The 27385-nt window shown below is 46.5% G+C and overlaps 1 protein-coding gene and 1 long non-coding RNA gene across 2 annotated transcripts in view; one reads left to right on the plus strand and one right to left on the minus strand.

Annotated features, from left to right (window-relative positions):
* Positions 1-27385, plus strand: part of LOC149366311 (uncharacterized) — a 693922-nt gene that overhangs the window by 495987 nt on the left and 170550 nt on the right. The window lies entirely within an intron of this gene.
* On the minus strand, positions 14710-19066 carry LOC149366316 (uncharacterized). Its single transcript, XM_089570210.1, has 3 exons — positions 17634-19066; positions 16260-16462; positions 14710-14762 (listed from the first exon to the last, which is right to left on the minus strand). The coding sequence occupies exons 1-3, from the start codon at positions 18770-18772 to the stop codon at positions 14710-14712; spliced, it is 1395 nt and encodes a 464-aa protein (XP_089426336.1). The 5' UTR covers positions 18773-19066.

A 27385-nucleotide genomic window follows, 5' to 3' on the forward strand; every position in this document is an offset into this window, starting at 1 on the left:
CACTTGAGATGTACCTTTTACAGCGACACATTCTTAGAGCCTACGAGGAGGGATTAAGGGTGGTCGTCTCGACAAAGCTCAAGACATCTCACGTGCAAAGCAATAGACGCGAATAGCCCTGCTCACATTGGTTGCACCGCCGCTGGTACCGCCAACTTGCGGGAATACTCACACTGTGTCGTTCGCTGTCATGTGGCAACGACTGTCACAGGGGTAAGGCTTTCATAGTGTTGAGTGCTTACGCGTGACCTGCATCTAGCCAGGAGATAACTGTTCTGGCCGTAGCGGCGTAGATGGCTCGTTTGCAGCTACTGGAATACCCCGTACCCAGTGGGATACATTTCTTCATATCTTGCAAGCTCAAACAATAAAAGCCGGCGCTACACACTATAGTGAGCTGGAAAGTAGACTTTCACAGCCTCTCTGCTCTATTGCTATGTCCTCCTCAATCAGGCAGCATCTCCGGATTGGTTTTAGACCTCCAGGAACACCAGTACCTTCTTTAGCGGAGGCAAATTAAATTAGCAAGGCGATTGCTGCTACATATGCGTTGCATGCAAGGCGGATGCTTTTATTTCACTTAACTGTTGCATTCTGGTGTCTTTACGGCCGTTCATACACACATTTCTTTCGTAGGCAGCAACTATTGCGAAAACCTTACCGCAAAGTATAGAGCCTCTGAGCTCTTCTTTGTCCTCTTTCTTAAAATATTCCCGCAATGGCGTGTTATCGCATATCGAAATAGGTAAGGACTGCAGGCACGCAATTAGGAGGGCCCAGCCGCCACAGCAGTGTCTTCACTAGGTGGCTTCGTGCGCAGCACACACGCAATCGCTGCACCCGTGTCTGTTGTTTTCGAGCGCCTTCCAGTGGGCGAGCATCAGAAAGCGCTTTGTGGAAGTACCGCAAGGCAATTCTCAGTAGCATCGAGTTTTCCGACAGAACAAGTTTGCGGTAACCGCCTAGCGCTCGGCTTGATCACACTTGCGCTAACCTTCAGCAGTGTCTAGCAGACTTCATATAGGTTGGTTAACAAAGAGAGAAACATGACCACTTGCGAACAAGAATACAGGAGGAAACGTGTTGGCTGTAAAATGGCCAATTCGAAAAGGGGGTTCACAACGCTACAGCCAAACTGAAATTCATCAGAGTACTATGTATAATCACTATTTTGAATGTTGAAAGATGCCATTATCAAATCAACATGGTCATATGGGCCACGATACTTGGGTAATAGCTCAATTCTGATGGTCATGCGGTGGGGTGCAGTAAAGTTTTTGTAAACACTTCTTCGCCCCAGAAATGAAAGGAGGGTAAAGGCATGGCAGTTTTATTTTAATTTTAAGACGTCATACTTTCTTGGCGTGTGATTCGCTTCCTGCTTTCATGGCATATTTCTCCTGGCGTTTGATACAAAGAATTCAGCACCAGAGAGATCATTCATGCAGCCGCCTCTTTTAAGAGCATTAGAAGATTGTGGGTCAAAAATATACTAAAAAATATGCTAATGCAGAGCATTAAGGATACGTTCTGCGCCATGTCCTGTCATGCGGCTTACCCTTCAGCCATTCTGGCTTTGATAACAATTAACGCAGCCGGTACATGCTCGGTGAACAGCTCACTGTATGTATAAACCGTAAACTAGTTTTCCATTCATTGCACAGGGGTCCATCGAGGACCCAACAATATGTATCCGACATTGACCACGCTGCTCTTTGGTGAACGTGTTTATTTCCCAGATTGCCGTGCCTACCGAAAACTCAAATAGCGGTAGATTGATAGAAGTTCAGTACAATTGCTAAATTGGCGACTTGGTAGCAGCACAAAAGACGGATTTGAAACAATGAACACAAGACGACCACTGACAGTACAAGATTGATAAAAGTCTCACCATGCCATGCCTAGCCAAAATACAAATAGAAGGATAACAGTCAGCATACAGTTTACCCAGAAAGGTTGGTGACGATAATCAAGAAAACAATGTAGATGACGGCTTCAATGAGTTCATTACTGTCGCATGCGAGTTCTAAGAAATGAAAAGGCTACCCTAACAAACACCGCACGACGTGTTGACGATACCACTATCATGAGAGATGCCCTGAGAGGTAAATGCTACTACTTCAACGACGACAAACTTGCTTTGCCCGGTCACCTTCACAGTGGCATCTAGCACCGTAAAAAGTAATTTAGTCCAATGTCCCAGAGGTGTTTTACGTGGTGCACGCTTAGACGCGAAAAAACAAGTCCAAAGATTACACAGGAATCTTTCTACGCATGTTCAATATTCATTCAGACTACACTCCAAGTAAGAATATCCAGGCGATGACCTTTGAATGGGTTGGACCTTAAATAACGACTGGTCATCGCAATGAAGCGGCGGCGATTAACCTCTTAGTGGCTTGTGAATTGACAGAAGTAACTGGGAATGCAAAATTGAGTTTTGTTTATGAAGGCTGTGATGCTAATGATGGGTTCAAGATTAGCTACTAAATGATAAGAATTCACATTCGCCACTGGGTTGACTACCACAGCGCTGTTTTTGATTAGGATAAGTTTAGTGCACACAGACAGCGGCGCAGCCACAATTTCGTTCTGATGCCCCAAACGAGGCGAAAATCAAGCCACGTAATAAAAAACGTTTTTCAGTGAATCAGCCAATCCTGGATCCTCATTATGCTTTTCGTGGCATATGAGAAATTCATACTTACATTTTTAAACTGTATTATTTTGCACTGCCGGATGATGTTCGAATTGATACTCCTGTTTCGCGATGTAGACTGCAGCGGATTGGACTCAGGGTTTGAGTATCCTGATACAATGTCGGCGACCAATTACTCGTACTCCATGACGGCGAAGTGCTCCTTCGAACATGACCATTGGCGACGAGCGAGTGGAGCAGGCAAGAGAGGAATAGAAAAACAGTGGAATACTTTCCTGGGAGGATCTTAGACACTTCTGATGGCACAATGGAGAGTTATAACATAGCAATTTCTTGCTACTGCGACCGTTTACGGGAGCCGCCAACCATTGATGCGCTGGCAGTGAATGGTGCGCGCTGTGCAATGTTTGGTAGGCATCTGAAGTTACTGGAGACGGCAGGTGGTATTCGCTGCGCTAAAGCTCTCTATTATTGCGAATTCATGTCCCACCCGACAACGACGACGAAGATAGCGCGAGGCACTTGTGCAGTCGGGGTGCCATGTTTACTGAGGTAAACAACAGCAACAACAAATGAGCACCCAACAAGCCAGTACAGGGAATTGAAGCCATAACCTGTAGAAAAGCTGCCCAACCGTCTTTATGACGTGATGTGGATTAGGACGGGTGATTTTCTCTGATATTAAAAGTTGCAGTGTTTTGCAGAGTGATTCGCGATGAGAGGAGATTAGCACCGCATCATTACTATAGAAAGGCTCGCTCAAGGAATAGCCAAATCATGCTCTCTCCCTATAAGTATAACTGGATTTGGTAACCCTGGTGTAGAATATGGCCACCACTTCTTTCCTTAATGTTCCTTTTGATCCCTGGTCCTCAGTCCCCAGTCACTACGGAGCAGCTGACGAAGGTTGCGGGCAAACGTACGACACAACGGAGGGAGCTAAGAATCACTGGCTATGGACAGTTCATTACTAGAAACAGAACCTAGAGACTTTTAGCGGAACAAGATGATGAGTCAGGTTGGCCAAGGTGCACTGTTTACCAACTAGGTGGTAATGAAGAGAACCTTATAGGGGTTCCATATTCACTGCTAAATAGGAGACACCTGATCTTCTACCGTGGTTTATCGGACAAACGTGAACTAAGTCAAGGACTCTTGGTATCTGGTTATAGGCGTCAACGTGGACGAATTCTTGATCTTTATTGAGACGGCGGCAGTGAGCAATGTTAAGCCTATAAAAAATTTCGCTAGTTTAAAGTACGTTGCGCTGTAGCGCCGGGCTTGGCACCTGCCGAGGAAGTAACAGGCATCTGCCTTCTGCCGTGGAAGGCTCGAATAACCTTAAAAAACTTCAGAAATGTATCAAATAAAAGTTTTCTTCTCTGAAAGAAATGAAGCTTTACGTTCTGATGTCAGCTTGTGCTCCTAAGGCGCCCAGAAGTTGAAGGGTCAAGATCATTTTTTCGCCATGTCCAACATTTTTGGACAAATATATTGAAAATTAAAAATTGCAAGATTCATTTACAGAAATATTGAAGGTAGTGGGGCAGTCTTCTGATATGCCACAACAAGTTACTTTTAAAGTTACTTTCTTTCTTTTAAGTGACTTTCTTTCTCGGAGTTAAGTCTCCGATAGAAAACCAGTAGGCAATGCTTTCGCTTTCGATGATAGATAAAAATGTTAAAAGAACAAAATTATAGACTGCTGTCGTGTGATGTGCGGATATATTGATTGTTAGAGTGAAATCTTCCATTATATGAAAAAATTACGTTCATAAAAGGTTTCCCGCTCAAAAGTGCTTTTTTTTTTCTAGAATTTTGGGTATGCTGCAGTTTTTACCATACAAAAAAGTTTTCCTATACAGGAATCTTACTAAATAACCTGAATGTTAATCCTAGTGATGCAGTAGCAACTGCACCTCTAATCTCACGCTAAGTGACCTGAAGAAAGCATCTTTCCAGCGCTGCATTCCGACTAAGCCAACAGTGAAACAGCAGTTACTCAGAGTTATTTCCACACAGTTTCTTCCCTCCCCCCCCCTCCCCCTCTAGGATGTACTACCAAAGACGGAAATTAAAGAAGGAAAAAAAATTAATATATACATGTATCGTGGCAGCCCGCGGCGGCATTACGGTGCCCATCCCTTCGGCGGCCTTTTTTCAGGGCTGGTTCCTTTCCTCAGACCTCTGACCACGCATAAGACGGCGCACAGGGCTTGACGTGATTGGCTGCTGCCGGATATTACAAACATTACACAGCTGCCGCGCTTATAGCTCTTCTTGCAGCCAGGTCCGGCCCGTGCCATTCAATTGTTTTTTTTTTCTTTTATCCGCTTTACTGCACACCCACTACCTCGCCAGCGCTTTTTTGGACTCTATGCCCCATTTTAATTCTCAGCAGGAAGGGACAACGCATGCTGACAGCACCATTGGCTTGCAGGGACCCTGCTGGGTTTTATCCGGCCGACTCGGCACTCGTGTGTCGTTGTGACGCAAGGAAGCTGGAACCCTAAATGGGCGGATCATTTAAGGAAGCAAGAGAAATCAGAAGGGAAGCTGCTTGATCAAACTGTGAATAGTCACTTATTAAAAATTAGTTGAAAACAGACATAGGGATTCTTGCTACTAGAGCTGTAGAAAGCTAAGCCAGTTGACGTAAATAATGCGTGCTTACATGAGAACCATTGAAAAAAAAACAGATCACAGCTGCGACCCGCATTGGAGCTATGCGAAAACAAAACGTTCACATACTATGTCGGCGTCCATGGCTATTCTGACGTCCAGTACTACATCGAAGTCAAAGGCTATTTTGATGTTTAAGTGTACTTTTTCACATTTTTTCTCGTTTCATTAATGGACTAAGTAGACATCATCAACGAAATTTTTCCCAAGGTAAGATTTTATCACACACTATCTTTCGCAATAACAGTTCCTCACAGGTATCTTATATAACGACGCAATCGTGCGGACAAATCTGCGGCCACTTTTTTCTGACGTGGCAAAGCAATATATGGTTTCGCAATAATAAAGCCTTGCAGCATTCCCGAGTTCACTGGCCAGTTAACTGGAGGCTCTGGAACAAAATGTCTCTGAGCTCTCTACTAATATTCGCACGTCTTCTCGGGGGCCTCCAAAAGGAAGTGACAAACAGAACTAGCCTGTTAGATCCCGAGAGAATATATGCATCGGGAGAATTACACATTCGCGCACAGGGGCCTGGCAAATATTGAAGTGGGAATATTTACGATGTATCGGCTGTGTGTTTTACCTGAGATGTTCTGCAATTTTTAAAGATAAAGTTTAGAGTTAAAGATAAACTTTACCAATATCCCTCAAGAGAAAAAGTATACAACAGCTGTATCCTACCAGTACTCACCTATGGGGTAGAAACGTGGTGGCTAACAAAGAGGGTTCAGCTTAAGTTAAGGACAACGCAGTGAACTATGGAAAGGGAAATGATAGGTGTAACGTTAAGAGATCGGAAGAGGGCGGAGCGGGTGAGGGAACAAACGCGGGTTAATTACAACTTATTTGAAATCAGGAGGACGAAATGGGCTTGGCCAGGGCATGTAATGCGAAAGCAAGATAACCGTTGGTCCTTAAGGGTAACGAAGTGGATTCGAAGAGGAGGCAAACGTAGCAGGGGACGGCAGAAAGTTAGGTGGGCGGATGAGATTAAGAAGTTTGCGGGGATACAGTGGCCGCAACGGGCAAAGGACAGGGTTAATTGGAGAGACATGGGAGAGGCCTTTGCGCTGCAGTGGGTGTAGTGAGGCTGATGATGACGATGATCATGAAACTTTAGAGTTAGAATAGCGCTTTTTTCCGCATAGCGTCGTCAGCAGTATTGCCCAGCAGAATGCATTGAAGGCGTACTAGCTGGTTAGCTTGTTAACTAATAATAAATAGGGAACACTTGAACTATTAATTCTTGTCTCCGAATTTATTGAAAGGCGTGTAGCCTATCCTAAGTAGTATCCATATCAGGTTTTGAACTTCAAAACCCCCGTTAACCTCGGGGTTGTGGCCCGACAAGTTCTGTCTAAATGCGCGAAAGTTCACTTGTTTCGAACAGCTTGCAGGCAAAGCAACTCCTGCAGTGCACGTAACTCTTTGAAATAGCCAAATTTTTTTTGGTGAGAGCACCGAGAGTAACTGTGTTTTTAAGAATCAAACCATATGCGGATACTATTTACGTTGGGCTGCATGCCTCCGAATAAATAGGGGAATCAAGAGTAATAGCTGAAAAGTTAAGAATTCAACACTAATTAATCAGCCTGGTAATTTACACGTCATAACGATATTGTGAAGCTCCACAGCGCTAACAATGCTATGCGGGCAAAAGCGCTCTTCTAACTCAAAAACAATTTAAAAAAAATGGCAGTTAATCTTAGGTGAAAAACCGGCCATATTATCTTGCATTATGAAACATGAAACGTAGAGCGGAGGCTCGCGAGAAGCGGAACGGCAGCGTGCGACAAAAAAATGCCTCAACGTTCTTCATTACCGTCTTCCAAAGATGCACTGCGCACAAAACATACAAAACCTCGCAAGCTATTGCACCAGTCGAAAGCGCAAATGTGCTAAGCCGAAGCGGCGAAGGAATGCCCTTTTACATTCCTGATTAACCCGAGTCACGTTTGGATGTCGGTGGTGAAATACAGCGGCAATTTTCTCTCAGGGTCCGTCGCGACGCCACTTTAGCAAAGCGACCTCCGGTGGAGAACCGACGGCAAAAGCATCCGACAAGAAACCAATCTTTTTCCTAACCTCTCCAGTCAAAAATCCCTTTATGGAGATTTAAATTATTCAGGTTACGAGCTTGCTATCTACGTCCGCAGCTGGAGAACAAGGTATTCGCTAGAGCCTAATATTGTACCAAAGTTTTGGTGAATTGGTTGAAGTAAAAAAAGAACAATGCTGCGAGTACTATTGCCTCCTCGAAGGAATATTCAGTTGATATAGACCTCGAAGTCTTTTTCAGCGTACGTGTACATCCTCCGCAGAGTGTTTCATGCGGAGTCTGTTTTGCATATCTCTACAGAACAGTCTCTTCAAATAGTGCAGCGTTGTAGAGGATGCTGTGGTGCCCTTCTGTTCTACTTGGTTGGAGTGCAATAACATGTTTTTTCGTGAGAAGCGCTTGCTAAGAAAAATACGCAGTAAATAGTGGAATGCGCGTTTTCTTGCCAGATATACATGGCGTCCGCTTCAGACATTAGAGAATTTGGTTTAAAAAGACCTGAGAGATACTCAGATTGTTCTGTGCAGCAGCTTCTACGAGATGCAAACATCGTGTTTGTGACAGTGGGGTAACCAAAAAGATCTCACCGTCGCCTACCAGTGACTTCGTTGCATGCATACCGCAATTCCAGACGCCGCTTTCCAACCACCTCGCAACATCGCCGGCCCGAACCAGGTCAAAAGGTACAAGGCAGTAGAAGCGTTAAGCCGTTTTCCATGGGCACAGTTTCCTACTTAGTTCCTCTATCCCCATTTGCACTTCACGGAAACCCTCGCTTGCTGCGAAGGAACCTGATTCGCCTTCTTAAACTTGCTCCGCCTACCAGACGACCCTGTACGGACTCGCTAATATCACCTTGATGGACATTGCTTTGTTGTTGGTGGTAGATTTGAAGCAATGGCTGATATCTACGGTGGCAAAAGGAGCAGATTGTGATGACGATGATGACGATGTCCTCAGGCTTAATGGCACATACCCATAGCGGGCGATTAAACAGGGGGCATAGCGTGAATTTCGTTGTCTCTTTGTGTCCTGTACTTTGTTCACCACATCACAGCACGCGGCGCGCGCGAAGAGGACGAAGCAAGGTAATATGAGTCAACAGTAACCTATTATTACCTTTTTTTCCCTCAAAGCTATTCTGTATCTTGCAGTTCACCGCCTGTGTCTCAGTTTCTCCGCCGTAGTGGGTATGTGCCATCTCTGTATGAGGTCAACCAAAAAACCACGGGAACAGGTCGTGAACCTCGCTAGGACGGCAGCTAACACTGTACGCTACGCTCAGGGAGGTGCCACGCAGCCTACGTCTATGGCCGACCTACTCTTCTATAAATGAGGCCACTCTCCTTCCCGTATCATTGCATGCCACGGTAACATTCCATACCATACAATACCATACCATGCCATGCCATGCCATGCCATGCCATACCATACCATACCATACCACACAAGAAATTCGCTTATCCAGATATCACCACACAACAACTATTTCCCTGACGAGAATGCAGAACGCGAAGAAGCAGGAAATAGACGCATGCTCTGGTTTGGTGAGGAAATCCATGTTTTCCTCAGAAGTGTACCTCGCTAATGTATTTATTTCTTTATTTATTTAAAATACCCCTAAGGGCCCTCGTGCGAGGGTATTACATAGGGGGGGGGGATACAAGCATAAAAATATGGCACAGGCATTTGAAACAAAATACACGTAATCATGAATTAAAGCTAGTAATGCACACAAATAACACAACAAATAACCCAGAATAAAATACCCAGTAAATGCACATAATACAACAAAAATACCAAATCTGTTAGTCCATGGTTTGATTTAACGAATGCTCGAACGATTGTAGGTTAACCTCAGTAGCTATGTGTGATGGCAAGTTATTCCCATCTATTGTAGTGCGAGGAATGAATGATTTCGCGTAGAGCAATGAACGGCATGTGATGCGTTTTATTTTGTTATCGTGGTCGCGGCGAGGAAAGACTGCCGGGTGTGGCAAAAAGAAGTCTTCGTGGAGGGTGGGATGGTGATACAGTTTGTGAAGTAAGGTTAGGCGAGCGAAATGGCGTCGACATGATAACGGTTCCAACTCGGCACGTTGTTTTAATGCTGTGACACTGGTGAAGCGTGAATAATCTGAAAACATGAAGCGAACAGCACGGTTTTGCAGGGATTCAAGGTTGTTTATGATGTAAGCTTGTTGAGGGTCCCATATGGCAGAAGCATACTCAACTTTCGGGCGGATAAGCCTCGTGTAAGCAAGTTTTTTGAAGTGTGAAGGCGCGTGTTTGAGATTACGCCTAAGAAGGCCGAGTGCGCGATTTGCTGATGCTAAGATTGTGTTAATATGGTAATGCCAAGTTAGGTCAGACTGAAATTGAACTCCTAGGTACTTGTAAGTTGTTGTAAGTTCAACTCTATCGTTATTGAGGAAGTAGGCTGTAGCAATTCGAGTGGAACGGTTAGTAAACGACATTAACTTTGTTTTAGATGCATTTAGAGACATTAGCCAGGAAGAACACCAAGCCGTTACAGCGTCAAGATCAGTTTGAAGTGAATGGCGGTCGATAGTATGGGTTCTGGGAGTGTTCACTTTTTTCATTAATAAGGCTTCGCGTGCTTTCTTGTCGTCTATGTTCCAACTTGTGTTTTCATGCTCACAGGAGAAAACTTCTAAGTAACCTATTCCTAGTAGGCGCAGCGGTGGCGCAGTGGTTATGGGGCTCGGCTGTCGACCCGACAGGTGCGGGTTTGATCCCGGCCGCACCGATAGCATTTCGATGGAGGTGAAATGCTTGAGGGCCGTGTACTGCGCGATGTCAGTGCACGTTAAAAGAAGTCCAGATGGTCGAAATTTTCCACAGCGTCCCTTATAGCCTGAGCAGCTTTCAGATGTTAAACCACATGAACCAACCTATCCCTAGAGGAACCTACCAATGAATGGGGCAGCGTCTAGCGCTCATTGTGTATGCGTCTTTCGCAGTTTGTATTGAAAACCTGGAAACGCATATGGTTCTTCCCACTTTCTCGCAGTACTGATGCTATAATAAGAGCATTGTCTCACTGATTGCTACCGGCTCAGTAAAATTACTGTGATTACTATTACGCAGTCTCTACAGAAACTACTACGGAAAGGCAAGATCACTCGTGCTTTCTTGAATGATCTCCGACCAGGAAAAGTCGTTCGGTGGTTTGCTCCTCCACAGCTCTGAGATATTATCAAGCATTCCAGTTAACATGTAGCGCTTCGCAACGGTTAGAATTGACAAATGGGTTTATGGTATCAGATCAGGACATGTTAACCGAAGAAATAGCTCTTATATAAAGTGAAGTTCGCGGTGCTGTTCATCGTTTGCCGCATCCGGTTCGCGTTAGCGGAATGCCCATTACGTTCTTTCTCTTGGGCCCTCCGCCCAACCACCGACAAAGGGGTGAGCTCAACCCAGAGGGATACGGGGGGGGGGGGGGGGGGGGCGCCGTTACGGGAAAGGTCACACTCCCCTCAGCGACGGAGTCATTAGGTCGCATCCTGTGTGCACTTGTTTACGGCGAGGCGGACCCGCGTCACAGTGCGTGGCTTTCATGCCTGCAGCGGCGTAGCTTGACAGCTTGAAGCGTGGTCAACAGGATATTGCCACGCTAGCTGCAGGCATGGGGAGCCACGATGCGGAACAGATGGGTTGAAGTGACTTTCCTTGAACTGGGGTCAACCCGACGTTGGGAAAGTGAGAGTGGTCGCGAAGCTCGCAGCAGGAAAGCATAAGTTTCCAAAATCGTGATGGTAGAAAGTGTACATATGTGTACAGTGTTTGTCACGATGGGTTACCTTCTTTCCCCAATCATTCATTGGTTGTGTTATCCTTTCCAAATTGCTGATTGGTAACGTTTTCCTTTCCCCAATAAGTTATTGGGTGGATGTTTGTACAGTACCTGATTGGTTATTGGACCGAGGGCGGGGACATAGGGTTTAAAAACAGCTGTTTCGGCAGGACTGAGGGCTGGTTTCGTCACATCGAGTCAGTCAAGTGTAAATATGTTTTCTCCTTGCTTGTATCTTCCTTTGTGCTTTTAATTGCTATAAAAAGTTAACCTCTCCAGAAGTGTCTTCTTGCAACGTGATTGAGCAATTCGATTCTGCAAGACGTCAAGAATCCTACAACATTATCATCAACCCAATTTCCCTGTAAGAGATCAAGACGGAATCCAACTTATATGCTTTGCGAAGCTCAAAGCAAGTTGAGAGTCCAGAAAGCTATCCGTGGAAAACGAAGTCCTTCGCTTCAAATTGTTTGGTTGGTTGGCCTCAAATAAAATTGCACTTTACAACTACGGGGGAGTGGCCAGGACACAGGCGGTGAACTCGTTTCAAATAATTTACATCCATCTGAAAATATGCGAACCTTCGACAGTTTCCGCAGCACGCGAGCCCGCGAGTAACCTTGTTCACTGCTGGTTCACCATTATAGGATCCCTTTCCGAGGAGGCCAGTGTTGCTTGGCGTTATCACAGGCAAAGTATTCGTTCTAAACTAATTTCGACACCTGGTATCACATGCTGAAATATGTATTCTGTGCTCCTGGTCGCAATATGGTGTACAGATGTATAGATACGCGTATGTTACACAAATAAAGGAGGTTACTACAGATAGAAGAATAGGTAATGCACTGCAATGTTGACTTGACCATGGAAAACTGCTCACTTCTGCGACAGCGATATCTAGGGAATTTGTTGTGTCTTACTCATGCGGCACCACACCTTAGCCGCAGCCTCCGAGAGCATGACATCCGAAACTAATTGCCTGGTCTCTTACAACTTTGTTTTTAACAGACCATCATTAAGTATCATGGTTTGTAAGTTAGTTTTCCTCGAGGAGAAAAGTATCTAAGACTGCAAATCTATTCCTGTGTTGCTTTTATTAGCCTATTTTCTTGTGGCTTTTCTTCTTTGTTCTTGGTTGTGGAATTTCATGTCCCGAATATCTGACGTCATTCGTTATTTTTTGTTCTTTCCGTTTCTGCTTTACTCGGCAGTGCTCCATCCGCTACAACTTTTTCTGGTACAACACTGTCTCCGTCAGCTGTCATAGAAAGACTCCGCGAGTCTGGTAGGTGGAGGGCCAATCAAAAGAGAGACATGAAACCAATCTAATACGCAGCCACAGAGCACGAAGGAGAGCATTAAGGAATAAACTGCACAAACCTGCACAACTGCGCACATGTCTTCAGTCATTCCGCATTGTGCGCTTTTTGAAGTTGTTTTGTTGCTCTTATCTTGTCAAACACATATATCCTTCTGGGCTTCTTGAAATAATGATTTCCTGGAAAAAGTTGATCGTCAAAACTCCTGATGTCTCCTTCCTTGTGTTCCTCCCTTCGCGCTGTTTTAAATGTCAACTTTAAGAAAAGCACCCACCCGTAATCAGGTAAGCCCAACAAACACCTGTACCTGACATTTGAAACCCAACATTCACGCTGTCCGTTCCATCTTTACCTTACGTAATGCCCAGAACTCTGAAATTCCATGCAGCCTCCGTGTTTCGCTAACGCACGTCTTTCCGGCTCATTTGAAGAGGGCGGCTTCGTGCTGCCAGAATGGCACGTCCGGTGCCTCACCGGAGCTTCCTCAGCGATAGCGCGGCTCTAATTAGCAAAGCTGATTAGCGACCAGGCATCGATTTTCTTTCTTAGGGGTGAATCGAAGACCTTTCCTTAATCAGCTCCTCCATGGGGAGATGGTGTCGCGTGTTCAGCCAGATGCGGGTCTCAAAGTGGACAGGCGGAGTTCGGAACTTGAGTGAGGATGGTTCGTTCTGGCTAGTATGGAGTTTTGTGATATCAGTCTTCCCTGCCTTTTCCATGAACGTGTCTTCAAAGAAATAGTTCTTGTCCGTTCGGAACGTGGCAAGAATAAAAATTAAGCGGTAATCTTTTGCATATTTTAGGAATAGTTACAATAAAAAAGACGTGAAAAAGCCTGCATTTATGCCTTAGTGCGAAACTAAATAGGCAGATGGAAACTAATTTTTGAGGTGCGGGCTTATCTATGCCCTCAGGGCTAAGGCGAGAAAGCGGAAGAGTGGGAAGAGAAAAAAAAAAGAGTAATAAAGGCAAATAAACAAATACAAGGGGCAGGAAGCAAAGAGAAATGTGAAAAAAAAGAAGACAAGAAAGAGGGAAGAAAAGCCAGAAGAAAGAAGAAAAGAACAGAAATAAGAAAGCAGTCAGAAAATATAGAGGCCAGAAGAAGGGATGTAGTATCGTGATATACATACGGAACGAGATGGTTACTTGATACTCAGCTGTTCTATCAGCTCGAGAGGAAATCTAGGTCGTCCATGGTGAGAATACTCTAAGAAAGCTACTTTCTCCTTCATAAATTTTTCTTACGCTACCAAGAAAAGAAAAATGAAGTACGGTTGATTGATTCATTCATTGATTGACTGAATTAATGATTGATTGGTCTATCCATTTATGAACCATGCTTCTGTAATCTGTTCCTGCATAGAGCTGGGAGGATAATATTTTTTACTTGGATGACAATAGGTAGCCAGAAAGAAGATCTGGAGAAGTAGATTGCATTTGGTGTGTTATATTCACCTTTCCAACCTGACTGGCGTCATAGTGCTCGCAGGATTTGCTGTTCACGAAGTAGCTGCGGCCGTTCCCGTAGGCGATGAGCATTAGTAGCGCCATGAAAAAAGGGCGGACCAGCCAGTAATATGGCGGCAGTTAGGTTGGAAACATTTATGTCCTGCATAGATACCACTTCCGCTTGGCGGAGGTGCCACGCGCGCCTGATGAGGTGCCGGTCGGCAGAGGTGCCGACATGTCACAGTGTAAGTTTGTCGTCACCAACACCAACAAGCATGTTGAAATCACGTTTGAGTTATTCCAGCCTGACGCAAATAGACCTGTAACAAACAGCGAGCAGGGAACGTGGCCGTATTCTTTAAAATACATTAGAAATTTATATTTTCATTTGGCGTGATGTACGCATCGAAAGATAATTTCACAAATTCCAAGGTAGCGAGTCCCGCCGACGAAGATAGCCTTCGCCGCTCGTCTCAGTCACCCGCTCGCGATGTGATCCGATCTTTCGTCAGAGACGCTATAAAGAGAGGCTTGAAAGTTTGGTGTTCTGCCTCGTTATTGTGAGGCAACTGCTTAACTCTCCAAGTTTTCCTTTTCGGGGCATACCAAAGTCTTATGTCCAAAATTTCCTGGAAAAAAAAATTATGGGCTTTTATTTCTCCTCTATATTTTCTACATTTCTTCCTCTGCGCGAGGAGGCATCCTTGAGCGCTTTTTAGTCCATGGTAGAAGCTAGGCCCGCTTCAGCACCTTTGTTGTTCACGGTAGCTGATGCGCAACAGAATGCTGTAATCAGGAAAGCTTCATTTGTTCAGCATTGTTTTCGCATTCTGGAAGCGCCAGTTACTGTCTGCGTTTCGAAGTTTTGAAGCTCTTTCTTCATTTAATAGCTGAAATCCATTGCGAATAGCTGATCCAGACAGTATAATTTACTAAGTCATCAAGTTCTTACGCCAGATGCTGTAGATCCCGTAGGGCTGTGTGACTGAATCAAAGCTATAACAGCTTTCTGTACAACAATACGCGTAGGAAACTGAGCAAACATGCCACGCTGCGCAGCAGTAATTAAATATGGCAAGTGATTTGATTCGTTTACTGACATGATTCTCGTGCCACCGAGGTCCGGCATGTGCCGGTCCAAGCCTGACAGACTGAGATTGGATCTTGCGCAATGAGAAGGTTCCTAATGCCTTCCTATCGGACTCTCGATGAAGGTATCAGGAGATGGAAGCCTGCATATTTACCCATCGAATTATTACAGTCCTACTGGAAGATCATATCTTTATTGGGACCGCGTAACTCTGACCACGACGAGGACTGCAGGACGAAATATTTGAGAATACGAGCAGGAAGAGCTGAGCTAGACGCGGTAAAAGAGGCGAGGCGGAGTCACGAAGGCTCACCTCCATCCCCTCGAAACAGCTTGAATAAATAACAGCTGCGCAAATCTGTGATCACCAGGTGCACGCATGGACGGGATGAGTTATCGGAAGCCCGTTCTGGTTTGAGTTGTTTGGTTCAGCGGCATAAAAAGGTCAAGGTGTCTCTTTAGTAAGGTGCCGCCCATGTGATTGTAACGAAATGGCTAACTTGGTGCGTTGGGGATACGTAATCGACATAATCTAAAATATGCTTATTTTCACCTTAATCTACAAGAAACATTTACTCAGCTATCTGTCGTTTAGAGACCTAAATAATTGCTATGACAAATAATCTCTCTTGTATGCACTCAGCTACGTTTTTATATAGGCTTGTGTTAGGATAAACGAACAATTCAAAAGACGTTTATTCGTCTTTCCATTACAAAGGAGCTCTGGGTTAACAAGAGGCCGTGTTGCTTCTTTCGTGTCCAACACCTGAGTCTGTTGTTCTTCACGCGCCGCGCGAGCGCTCGTCCTCCTCATCCTCTCCTCACATCACTCTCTCCTCCCACGGCGGCTCGGGTTGCTCGGACTCAAAGTTCGGGTTGCTCGCCCTCCGGCGAAGGATCTCCGTCGGCGGGGATGAGCTGGCGCTTACATTCGGCCATCCTGTGCCACCGACCGCCCCGGTCGGAATCGTCCTCGCGGCCCGATTCTTCCGAACTTGTCTCGTAGAATTCCCGGTCCCAAAGCTTCAGCTTGTCAACCGGTGCAATACTGCTGTAAGCTCTTCGCCTTTGCCGCCCCGGAGGCACGTTTTCGATGCGGTAGCGGTCGTTGGGAAGCCTTTCTCGGATGATATACGGTCCTTTGTATTTTTCTTTCAGTTTCCTTGACTCCCCACTTGCTGCCGGTTCTCGCTCAACTAGTACAACATCTCCGGGATTGTATGTCGGCGCTTCCACCCGCTTCCTGTTGTACCGCTCCTGTTGCTTGCGTTGGTCTTCTCGGATATTCTCCGCCGCTGCGGCTCGCCTGGTTTCAACTTCATGGTCAAATTCCTCGGCGAGGGCGTCTTCCACGGTGTCGCCCTTGATGCCTCGCGGCCTGAAGTTGAAGAGCAGTCCGAACGGAGTAGTTTTAGTGGCCTTGTGGAGCGTATTGTTTATGCCCCACATCACCTGAGGCAACGCAGAGTCCCAGTCTTTGCCGTTACGCAACCGGTATTCGTTTTTGACGCGCCTGTCTTCTTTGGATAGGTCTTTTTTTTTTTTTTTTTTTTAGCCTTTCCTTCAAAGCTTGAACCTTTGGATCATTCAGCTGGGCAACGGTTAGCACGTCTTCTGTCGCTGTGCATGTTGCAAGGACGTGAAGGCCAGGAACAATATTCGTCTCTTCTGGAGGGTCGTATGCAGAGCGGCTAAGTGCATCAATCTCTGAAACGGTGGTTGCGAAGCAGTCCCGAAACTCAAAAATAAGCTGTTCGAGCTTTTCACGTTCCTTAGGAGCAACATCAGGACCTCCTTGAATCTCTTCGCTCGGTATCATTAAGGGCTGGACAATGCTGGTGTCCGACTCACCCTCTCGTGGCGATGCATCGTCTGGGTAGCAAATTTCCTCTCGTGCGACTCGTTCGTTCTCTTTGATAATCAGTTCATGATTGGAAATGTTCATTATAGGGACTATTGTTTCGTTGGTACCGTCAACGCTGAGGACACAGCGTGGTATGCAATGCTCTCGACCTTCTTGGCACCTGAGCTGCATGTCCACGAAGACATCTGAGCGTGGTGCGCTACCAGTGGCGTAGAGCTTAACGAAACCCACGTATTTTGTGGGCACAACCGTTGTTTCCTTCGCCCATAGGCACACAGGTCGCTCTGGGAGCTCTGGAATTTCAATGGACTGAAGCGTGTCGTCTATATTGTCCTCGTTCCTGTACTCCTCAAAAATCCGCACTGTGTTCTTCCGCCTCACAATCGTGATGTGTGGTTGCTCGGTGAAAGGTTGTCCCACAAGTAGGGGTATGGACTGTGACGCATCCGGCACGACCAGCACGGGAACGTCCGCTGTAGCTTGGTCGACAGTGAGGGTGATGTTCGTTTCCCCACACGGTGTCACATGTCCGGACCCGTAGCCCCCGATAGTGAACGGCTTTGTCAACTTCGTGTAAGCGACTCCGATTCGGTTGGCATCCTCCTTCCGCAGAGTTACGCATTGGCTACCGAGATCGACGTATGCTCGTATGTCGCAGCCGTTCGCTTTCGCCATCATAAAGTACTTTTCGTTCGCCTCTTCAGCTGCTCGGAGGTCAAAGCCCAACACGTTCTGAGCGACGCGCGCTCCTCTCTCCGTTTTTGCCCTGCAGTCTTTTTCTCCGTGGCCCACTCGTCCGCAAGCGTTGCATCTCGCCTTTCGCTGTGGGGCCGGGCAATTGAGGGACACGTGACCGTACTCGCTGCAGTTGAAGCAGAGGGGCTCTCCTCTTTCATTCCATGGCGGCTTCCTCCTCGCCTTCGGAGAAAGGTTCTTGTGGTCGGTAGTGTTCAAAGCCGACGCCATTGCTTCGCTTTTGTTGCCATGGGCGTTGGCATATGCGGGGAAACGAGAGTAGTTCGGGGGACCACTTGATTTTGAACTTTTGGAGGCAGTGTTTCCTAATCTTTCTTCGAGGCGTTTCAGGCAGTGAAGAAGGTCTTCCGGCGACTCGTACGTGCGTACGCTCACTGCTCTAATCACGTCGTCATCGTATAGCCCCGTGATGAGGTATTCAATGCAAGCTTCATCTGTGAGGTTGCAACGGCGAGCTTTCGAGAGCTTGTCGTAGTAATAACACTCGATGGGCTCACCGCGCTTTTGCCGTCGCTCCTGCATTTCCCGATGGAGTCGTTGGAATCCCGCTGTCGTGGGGAAGGCGCGCTTAATTTCTTCTTTCCATTCCGGCCATGTTTTGTTGACGGAAGAGAGGGAGTCATACCATGTCTTCGCAGGCCCTTCCAACCTCGAGAGTGCGTTGCCAGATGTCAGCCGGTCGGACCAATGGTAGACTTGTGCCAAATCGTCCACGCGTCTTATCCACGCGTCTACTGTCGGAGAGCTGGATGACACCGGATCAAACGATGGCACTAATCGAGCTGTCTCTCCCGCTCCAAAGATGGGTGTGGCCGCTGCTTGCTGCGTCTGAAGCAAGGCAATTCCATTGATGGCTTCTCTCACTGCGGCCTGAACGCTGGCCTGCAGGATTTCCGCCACGTTAATCGTTGACTGAGGTATCGGAGATAAGTTTCCACTTGTCACCACGTTGTCGGATCCGCCTTCACTTGAGTCGTCGGCGTCGTCGTTCCCGCCATCGTTGCTCGGTCGTCCGCCATCTTCGTTTGCCATATCCGTTGAAGATGCTCCGGTGCGGGTGACAGGCATGGTGGGGCTTGCCGGTTAACTTCGTAAGTTCGGGCGAACGTTGACTCTATCCCACTTCTGAATTGTTAGGGTAAAGGAACAATTCAAAAGACGTTTATTCGTCTTTCCATTACAAAGGAGCTCTGGGTTAACAAGAGGCCGTGTTGCTTCTTTCGTGTCCAACACCTGAGTCTGTTGTTCTTCACGCGCCGCGCGAGCGCTCGTCCTCCTCATCCTCTCCTCACATCACTCTCTCCTCCCACGGCGGCTCGGGTTGCTCGGACTCAAAGTTCGGGTTGCTCGCCTTCCGGCGAAGGATCTCCGTCGGCGGGGATGAGCTGGCGCTTACACTTGTTATGGTGTCTACTGAATAATTGAAAAGGTGGTTGGAGCTGAGCTGAGAAAAAATGCCGTCCAATATTTATTACACGGCTTTTAAGCGTACCTGCTTACGCAAGAAGCCGTTAAACCTTCATGTACGCAGAAACAAATTCTTGTGTATAAGCTCCCTGAAAATCCCTCTTATTTAGAGTATGCCTGGTCGTCCATTACCTTATATGAGCTTCATGGGCGACCAGACGTGACGACGCGATAAAAAAGGCGTTATTCTGATTGGATAAGGCAAAAGTGTTCAGTTCACCACACTAAAGATGAGAAAAGGTATGCAACTGGGCTGCTGGCACTCACAAATTCAATTAGTAACTTCTTTCAGAAAAGAAAAGAGTGATAATTCATATCGCCTTTTTCTTGCTGGCGTTTCTGAATCAAGCTTCTAGAAAGAAAAGATAATCTACTTGTGCAGCGAAAAATCCGCCTTGCGTATGTTCAGTGCGACATAATAAAGACGTCACCCGCAGTGTCACAATTGCGGGCCGAAAATTGCGTCCTTGAAGATTAGCTTATATATCGACGTCTGAGTAGTAATGAAACCCTCAATACTGATTCTTCATTTTAGAGCGCAGCTCTTTGGCGTCCGTTCCTGGGTTTCGCGTCGGCGTCGGCGTCGGCGTCGGCCTCGTAACCAGCTCCGCCCCCAATGTCATGCTTTTCAATTGGTCGAAATGCTCGTGACGTCACAGTGCGCGAATTTCAAATGGGGCCAATTGTACTTTGCCTAGTAACCATGCAACCAATCAAAGGGATCGTATAGTGATGCTGCAACTAAGTTGGACTGAGTTTAGTTAATTGCTTAATTAATCAATTAGCCTAATTAATATAGAGGAGAATGAAGAGGTCAGAAGAAAAGAAAAGAAAGACGCGCGCCACAGCGACAACAGCGTCCGCGGAAGCAGACGCTGCTGAAAAAAAAAACAGATAAGTACGAAGCCGCGTTCCCTCCACCACCACGCACTTCCCCACTCAGTAATACGTTGCTCGTTTCATATACGTTGTGTCGAACATCCTAGACAGTTCCAACAATTGACAGGTTAATGACAGAACACGATGGATAGAAATGCAATAATGTAAATATGAAATAGCCTAATTAACCTTTCTAGTTAGACCGCATAAATCTATAAAACCGAGAACGAAATTGGTCGAGTTGGCGAATCGAACCAGGGTCTCCGGAGTGCGATACGAGCACGCTAGATACTCCGTAATGCCAGCTGAATGGTTTGGAATGAACAAAGGCGCGTCTAGCTAATACGGCGTCTTCGTTCACTCCCATCTTCCCCCTTCCCCTTACGGCGAGGTGCAGGTGTCCACCCAGATATGCGAGAGAGATACATTTCCTTTCGTCAAAAAATAAATTTACCGTCCAGCAAGGCATACAGCCGAATTGGCGATGGCGTTCTGTGGACTCCCTGGCAGCGTTGCAAGACGCTGTCGCGTTCCACTCTTACAGGCGAAGCTTAACATGTTAACCACACATCAGTAACACACGCAGACAGCCAATGGACGCGTCATTCGCTGGCAGCACTTGATTCATCATTCACAACCACATTCTTAACGTACGCTCCCTTGCCGCACATGCCAAGGACGTACACCACGATCACATTCTGCGCCATTCCTCTGTACTTTGCTTTGCTGAAACCTGGATGGATCCCGAAGAGCCTCTCGAAATCATAGATTTCCTATACTGCTGTGGTGCTCGCAGAGACCACAACACAGCGGCGGGAGTCGCTATCTACTTGCGCACAGGTCTCTCTGCAATACCAGTCGAAATGTTTGGCACGTCACATGAACTTGGCGAACTGTGCGCCGCAAAGTTGCCCAACGGCTTGCTGGTAGTAGCTGCCTACTTCGCCCCTACCGCACTCACGAAAGACGTCGTGCACTTCCTGCAACTCGCATTAACCGTCCATCGATCCACACCGATGAGAGTAGTGGGGGACTTTAATGTTGACATAAAGACAAACAGCAATTTCCTAACACTTATGCGGGAGAACATCCCGTTCCTCTCGCTCGTAACGCGTCCCACGGCTGTGACAACCTCGCGAGGAACTTGTATAGATCTCGTCTTTGAGAATCAAGCATTGGTGTACCAAGTCGAACATATATCAGTCTATTTCTCCGACCACAAAGCTTCCTTCATGACTGTCAAGAACTGTTAGTGGAATCTTTGTTAAAGGAATACGTGTGAAAAATAAAAAAAAACTCTGTGATAGCGCATACATGTGTTGCTCGATTTCTTTGCCTCAATCTATCGAAAAGGTGAAACAGCTTTTTGCTGCGCTCAAATTTCGCATTAGGAAGTAACGTAATCGTCGGTAATTTTTTGAAGCGCCGTTATTTCTACACATCTTCGCGTATTCTTCTCTTTTTGGCTTGTCTTTCACCATCAACCGACTATCGCCATTGTCTCGAACACATGGTCTGTTCACATCGGGAATTACCAAGATTAGTTTGCTGTGATTTTGTTTCTAATAAAACAGTAAAGAAATGGCAAAATGCGTATATTCTAACACTAAATACTGCATACTGTCACATTGCACCGGGAGCCAAGTTCTTCAGAGAATAACCACTGTGGTGAAGGCAAAGCATCAGGCAACGGCTGTTTCTAGTCGTTCTTTTTTCCTCCACCTTGTCGACTTGCCTTCTTAGCCTGTGACAACACACCGCGCAGTCGTGAAAGGTCTGCGGTGACAGCCGATCGTTGGACCGTCGTGTCATGCTGTCACAAGTGTCTTCCCGAACCAGTGACAGCGAGAAAAGTGGTCGTTGTCTCTACGGACATGCTTCTCGTTTGACAGCCGATGGACATGGAGAATAGACGCAACGAGTGTCCTGCGGTGCTCATTTCAACGCCCATCTTTGTTTATATCTATTAGTACTGTCACTGTCCAAATGTGTTGCAGAGGCCTCGCATGTGGATAGAGAGAGTGCAGTGCGGCAGAGTGGCATAGCGGGATGTCATTCTGCGTCTGTCTGCATGTCCCTCTTTGGTAGACGTAATGTTAATTTGATTTAGCAAGAATTTTGTTCACCACATTAATGCAGTAGGCAAGTAAATATTGTCACGGAACCAAGGAAGGAGACCCCGTTCTCCAGCAGCGTTTCAAGAAAAGCTCCCAGGGTGCGTGACCCAACCTTCACCTCCTTGTCTTCTTATGCTACCTGGGGCCACCTGGTGGCATTATTCCCCCCCCCTCAAAAAAAGAAAAAAAAAGGAAAACCATTAGGACGCTACGAGCTAACTGAAGGGAGTAACGCAACAACAATCGATGGGGCAAAATGACAGAAGGAAAACGGCCATATGCGAAGAAAGTAAACAGAAACAATGGTGGAAGCGGTGTCAGTGAGTGAAAAAGGGCTCCATACGGAGTACGTGCAATACTTCTGGCTGGGGTCAACTGCGCGCACTGTGCACAGAACCGTCAGGCAAAACTTCATAAGTCTCATCCGTGATGCGGCGCAGCACTCTGTAGGGGCGAAAGTAGCGGCATAGGAGTTTTTCCGACAAGCTTGGGTAGTTTACTGTAAAAAGAAAAATCTTCCTTGGCGGCTTGAAAGTCACTGTCTTTGTGTTTTGAAGCAGTACTGCGAAGTTAAACAGATCCGTTCGCAGTCGAACACGATGCCTTGCACATGCTAAGTTTCTACAACTAAAACTGCGGCTGTTTACTGCCTCATAGATCTTATAATATGGTGTGCCAATTGTTTGTGACTTAAAATTGTAGCGAGGTTTCATAGCGTAGACGAGCAAATTCGCCTCCTTTGAGGGTTCATAAAATGAAATTATGTTCAGCAAAGTGGTGCTGCAGATGTTTGAGGATTTTCAATCCAATTGGCGGGTACCTGAAAGAAGTAATGAAAGAGCGTTTCCAGTCCTCTCACAACAGTTACTTTAATATGCTTGCAGATATTTCAAAGCGCCCTAATCTGGTACCTGGAGAACATGCCGATTCAGTCCCATGAAAAAGAGCACATCACCTTCACTGTTTTTGAGGTCCACATCCTTTAGCCACCAGCACAATGCTTACACTGTTAGACAAGTAGGCGAAAAAACCTGCAGTTAATGTCAGGAAAAAAAAGTTTTGTTCAAACAGCCGCTGCTTGCAAAACATGATCTTAAAAATTTGCTCTAGGAGCTGAGTCGATAATCCGTACCGTCGCATCGCCAGCTTGATTCAGCGGGTCACTAACGACCATTCCCACTTCTTTTCCCCGTTAGGCGTCAATTATTTCCCAATCACTGTCCGTAGCCTAAATCATAGACGCGGCTAAAAGGGTGGAAGGGACTGTCGGGCACGACTGAGAGCGTCCTAAGTGGAACTTTTCAAAGCCTCGCAGTAGAGACGAGCCCTGCAACAGCTACTGACTCTGTTTACTGTGATAAAATTGAAACTACCTAGACGGCCCCTTTTCTTAGTCTCGCTCATCAAAGATTTACATGCTTGCTAAGAGGGTCGAATATGTCAGCCCATTCGTCCATTGGTGAGGATGGGTGAAAAGAGCTCTTTTCCAATTCGTCAGGAGGAAAAAAATTCTAGAGCGTTAACTCTTCTTCACTAGAGAGTCTGCATACTCCATTTTTCTTCTCATTATTAGGGAAGCAATTAAGGAAACTCAGCCGGAAATAAGCGTAGTTTTTTTTAAGAAACTTGCCTGCGATCATGCCTGTACGATATTCTAAGCTACAGTCGGCAAAGTAAAAAAAGATGTCGTTATTATGATTCTTGGGGCCAAGTGGCGCTAGAGACAGCTACTAGCTAGTCATCAAAAAAAGCGCAGAATGTCATAAGCGCACGCAAAATGTACCCGCTGCGTTGGGTCTGTGGTTATGGCACTCGGCTACTGATGCGGAGTACCCCGATTCGAACCCGACCGAGGCGGCCGCGTTGCAATGAAGGCGAAGCGCAAAAGGCGCCCGTGTGCTGTGCGATATGACTGCACGTTAAAAGATTCCCAGGTGGTCGAAATTATTCCGGAGCCCTCCACTATGGCACCTCTTTCTTCTTTTCTTCTCTCGGTCCCTCCTTAACCCCTCTTTTAAGGCGCTGTTCAGGTGTCCACCGAGATAGGAGACAGGTACTGCGCCATTTCCTTTAACAAAAAACGAATTTTCAAGTTTTAATCTTTTCGCGCAAAACTCCTGCCGTTATTAGAAGCACAGTTTCCTGTGCAACTTTAGGCTGTGTTGAATCATTGTTGAATTATTTGAATCAGAAACTCGCATGAATTTTTTTCACCCCGTGAAGAAAAACACAGCTCTCTATGAGAATTAATGTCTCACTTTAATGTATTTATGCCAGATATTTATTTTTCAGTTGTTTCCGCTGATGTCTGAATTTTCTGCGATTTTACTCTGTCTAAAAATGTGCTGGTAAGGGTCGTTAACTAGCGGGGAGAAAAGAATGAAAATAAACTGGGGAGCTTTCTTCAGAGATATTGAGTAAACGGAGCCATCGATTTGATTGAGGTCATGGGACATCGAATTACTTTCAGAAAAATTCATGGAAAAATTTTCCACGCAGAGGCACAAAAACATTAAAAAGCCTGTTTTAGTGTAAAAAGCCTAAAAAGCCTCACTGCACATGCGCACAGTCCAGCCGTGCAGCTGGGATATAAGCCGGAAACGACGCGCTCGCTCCTCAGACGCGCACCATACGGCAGCAGTACAGGTTGAGTGAAATTGAGTCTTCCGACCCAGAAGTCGTCGCATGGTGCAAGGCCGGCCGACGGCGTGAAAGCGAGGCGAGAAAGGCTAAGTGGTTGGCCGAGACGCCCGAAGAACGTTAGGAACGCGTAACCAAGAGACGTGGCCAAGCTGCAGAACGACAATGACGGCGCGTCGCTACCGAATACCCAGTAGAGAAAACCGCTTTCGCTAGGTATATCCTGGCTGGAGATAAGCTAAGCCACTCTCAATTTTTATTCTCTTTTTCCATTATGCCATGACTAGGGTATATAACCGTTTGTTATGAGTTGTTACCCATCCCGCCACCTGTTTGTCCTTCATTTCACGGCTCCTTCCTTTGTTACTCCCCATAACAGCGACACATACTAAGTGATCGCCAACTCAGCACGAAGTGCGAGAGAGAGAGAAAATTTTATTTCAACAGGAATTCGGGGCACGCCCCAGGGTCCCCGCACGACCCCACTGCACACAAGTGTTTATGTTCCTGAGGTCCATAACACTGGCAGCCCGGCCGGTGGCGATGGTCTGCACGGCCGGGTCCTCCGAGCGCAGCAGGGTCTCCCAGTCCTCCCAGGTCTTGAGGTTCTCTAGGTGCCGCGGGGGAGGGTCCGCCGGACAGAGGGAAAGGATGTGGAGGGAAGAAGCGAAGAGTTCTGGGCATAGGGCACATGCGGGAGTGGGAAAGGACAAATCACCTTTTCTTTTGTTTTCATCACTCTCAGCTCCGAGGTAACTATCAGCGTCATTGGCATGGTTATGTTAATCTCCTGTGCTTTAACACCTCAAAGAGCAAAGTTGCTAAAAGTCAGCGTACATATCATTGTGATAGCAGTATCGGGCTCATTGCTAGCCGGAATAACCAGCACAAGACCCCCGCAGATAACTGGAGCCCGTCGAGAGAAACGTCGTTTTCGGTTCCACACGAAATCCCTTCATTGCAACCGCGGGTCATGCATAGCTCTTGCTAGAGATGTGCACGCAGATTACGCAACAGCACTGCAGACAGAATGTAGAAAATAAGCCCCGGCGATAGCAATGCTGTTTCCTTCTTGCAACATATGCGGTCGTGCCACGCCACAAAAGCCGATTTGTCGATGGTGCGACCCCGCTTCCAGCTTTCATTCCTTATTTAGGAGCCACGGGGCACGCCAATATTTATAGGTTTTTCTGTTATCAGGCATAGCTCGACCAATACAAGAACTGTGTCTGTGTTGCAACCCGCAGTGATGAACCCATCATTCGGTTCTATTGTTTTCTAGTTTGAACAATGAGAGTTTAGCAGAAATGAGAAAACACCTTGAAACGACGCTCTGCTGATGCGCTCAGTACCTCGCAGGATTAGCGCTGACGAGCACAAAATCCCTTTCTTGCCGCATCGCGTCAGGGTTTCCACATAATGCTAATTGCAATGCGTTGGCTGGCTGGGTGCAAAGATCTCCTCGCGTTTTCTTCTGGTAAAGCGATAACCATGTGCCTGATGCTGATGGCAGGGAGCAGCTCAATTTTTGTTAGGGGCTCTGTGATGACCTTTCTTTGTTCCTTTTGCCATGGTAGAACTTTTTCGAAGGTTGTTTTGTGTGCGAGTAGCGACTACTCAGATAAAGCAAGCACTTTTTGCTTTTAGATGCAGCAGCGAATTCACAATGATGTGTATCTGGTGGCGGCTGAAGTTGCCACAATAAATCTTCAAAAACTAGCAGGTGCTTACCGAAGGGCTGAACTAAAAAGTAGGGTTTTGACAGGACAAAGAAAGGCGAGGACAAGAATGGTGCTACAAGGGCTGCCAAAGAACCTTAAATAACTATAAAAAACCTCCAATGTGTGGGCTTAAAAACTTTCTTTTGTGTACTGCTGTGGTATTTTTTAACTCTGAGGTTGAACACCAGTAGCACCACCTGAGAGTATGAGAAGTGCCGCACTGGAAGGTTCCGGATTATTGGAGAGAAGTAGTAGTTCTTCCTCAACTTGAAGTATTGAGTCCTCGCCTGCTTTTTTATTTGTTATTTCTTTGAAATACGGGTGTTGCAGTAGAGATCTGTTCCCGCCTAGTCTGCCTCTTCAGCACGGCTCCTTACCAATCGCGGCCAGTTTGCTTTGCACCATTTTACGAGGAGCGGGCAGGAGAGGGAGAAATACTCTCAAACACGTGCGCTGCGCGACACCCCACTGTTGCCGTCACCCCCTGGGCTGATAATCCGGCGTGCGGAGCAACGTCCGTGGCTGCTTAGCTACCGGTCAAGCGCGTGTTTGCGTCTGTACAACAAAAGCAGCAATGTTGCACGGAACACCAACGTCTTCTAGACATCATTGTTTTATGTCGGCTGCGGAAATAGTCGACGAAAGAAAGAAAAAAACAAACGCCGCCAGTATGCACAGTGGTGAGCAGCCTTGTCTAGAGCGCTTGAGCAGTGCGCACTTGGTAACAAAAACCGAAATTAGAGAGCAGCCCCTCATTACAGGGCAAATTTTTCGTGCCTGGTTTGTTTACGAGGCTATCTGGCGCTACTTCCGCGCAAGCGTTGCAGCTGGACCTTAGAGGCTGCCACAAAATCTGG

Source organism: Amblyomma mixtum, chromosome 1 (assembly GCF_055824585.1).
Source record: "Amblyomma mixtum isolate Tamu chromosome 1, ASM5582458v1, whole genome shotgun sequence".
NCBI classification, from domain to species: Eukaryota; Metazoa; Arthropoda; class Arachnida; order Ixodida; family Ixodidae; genus Amblyomma; species Amblyomma mixtum.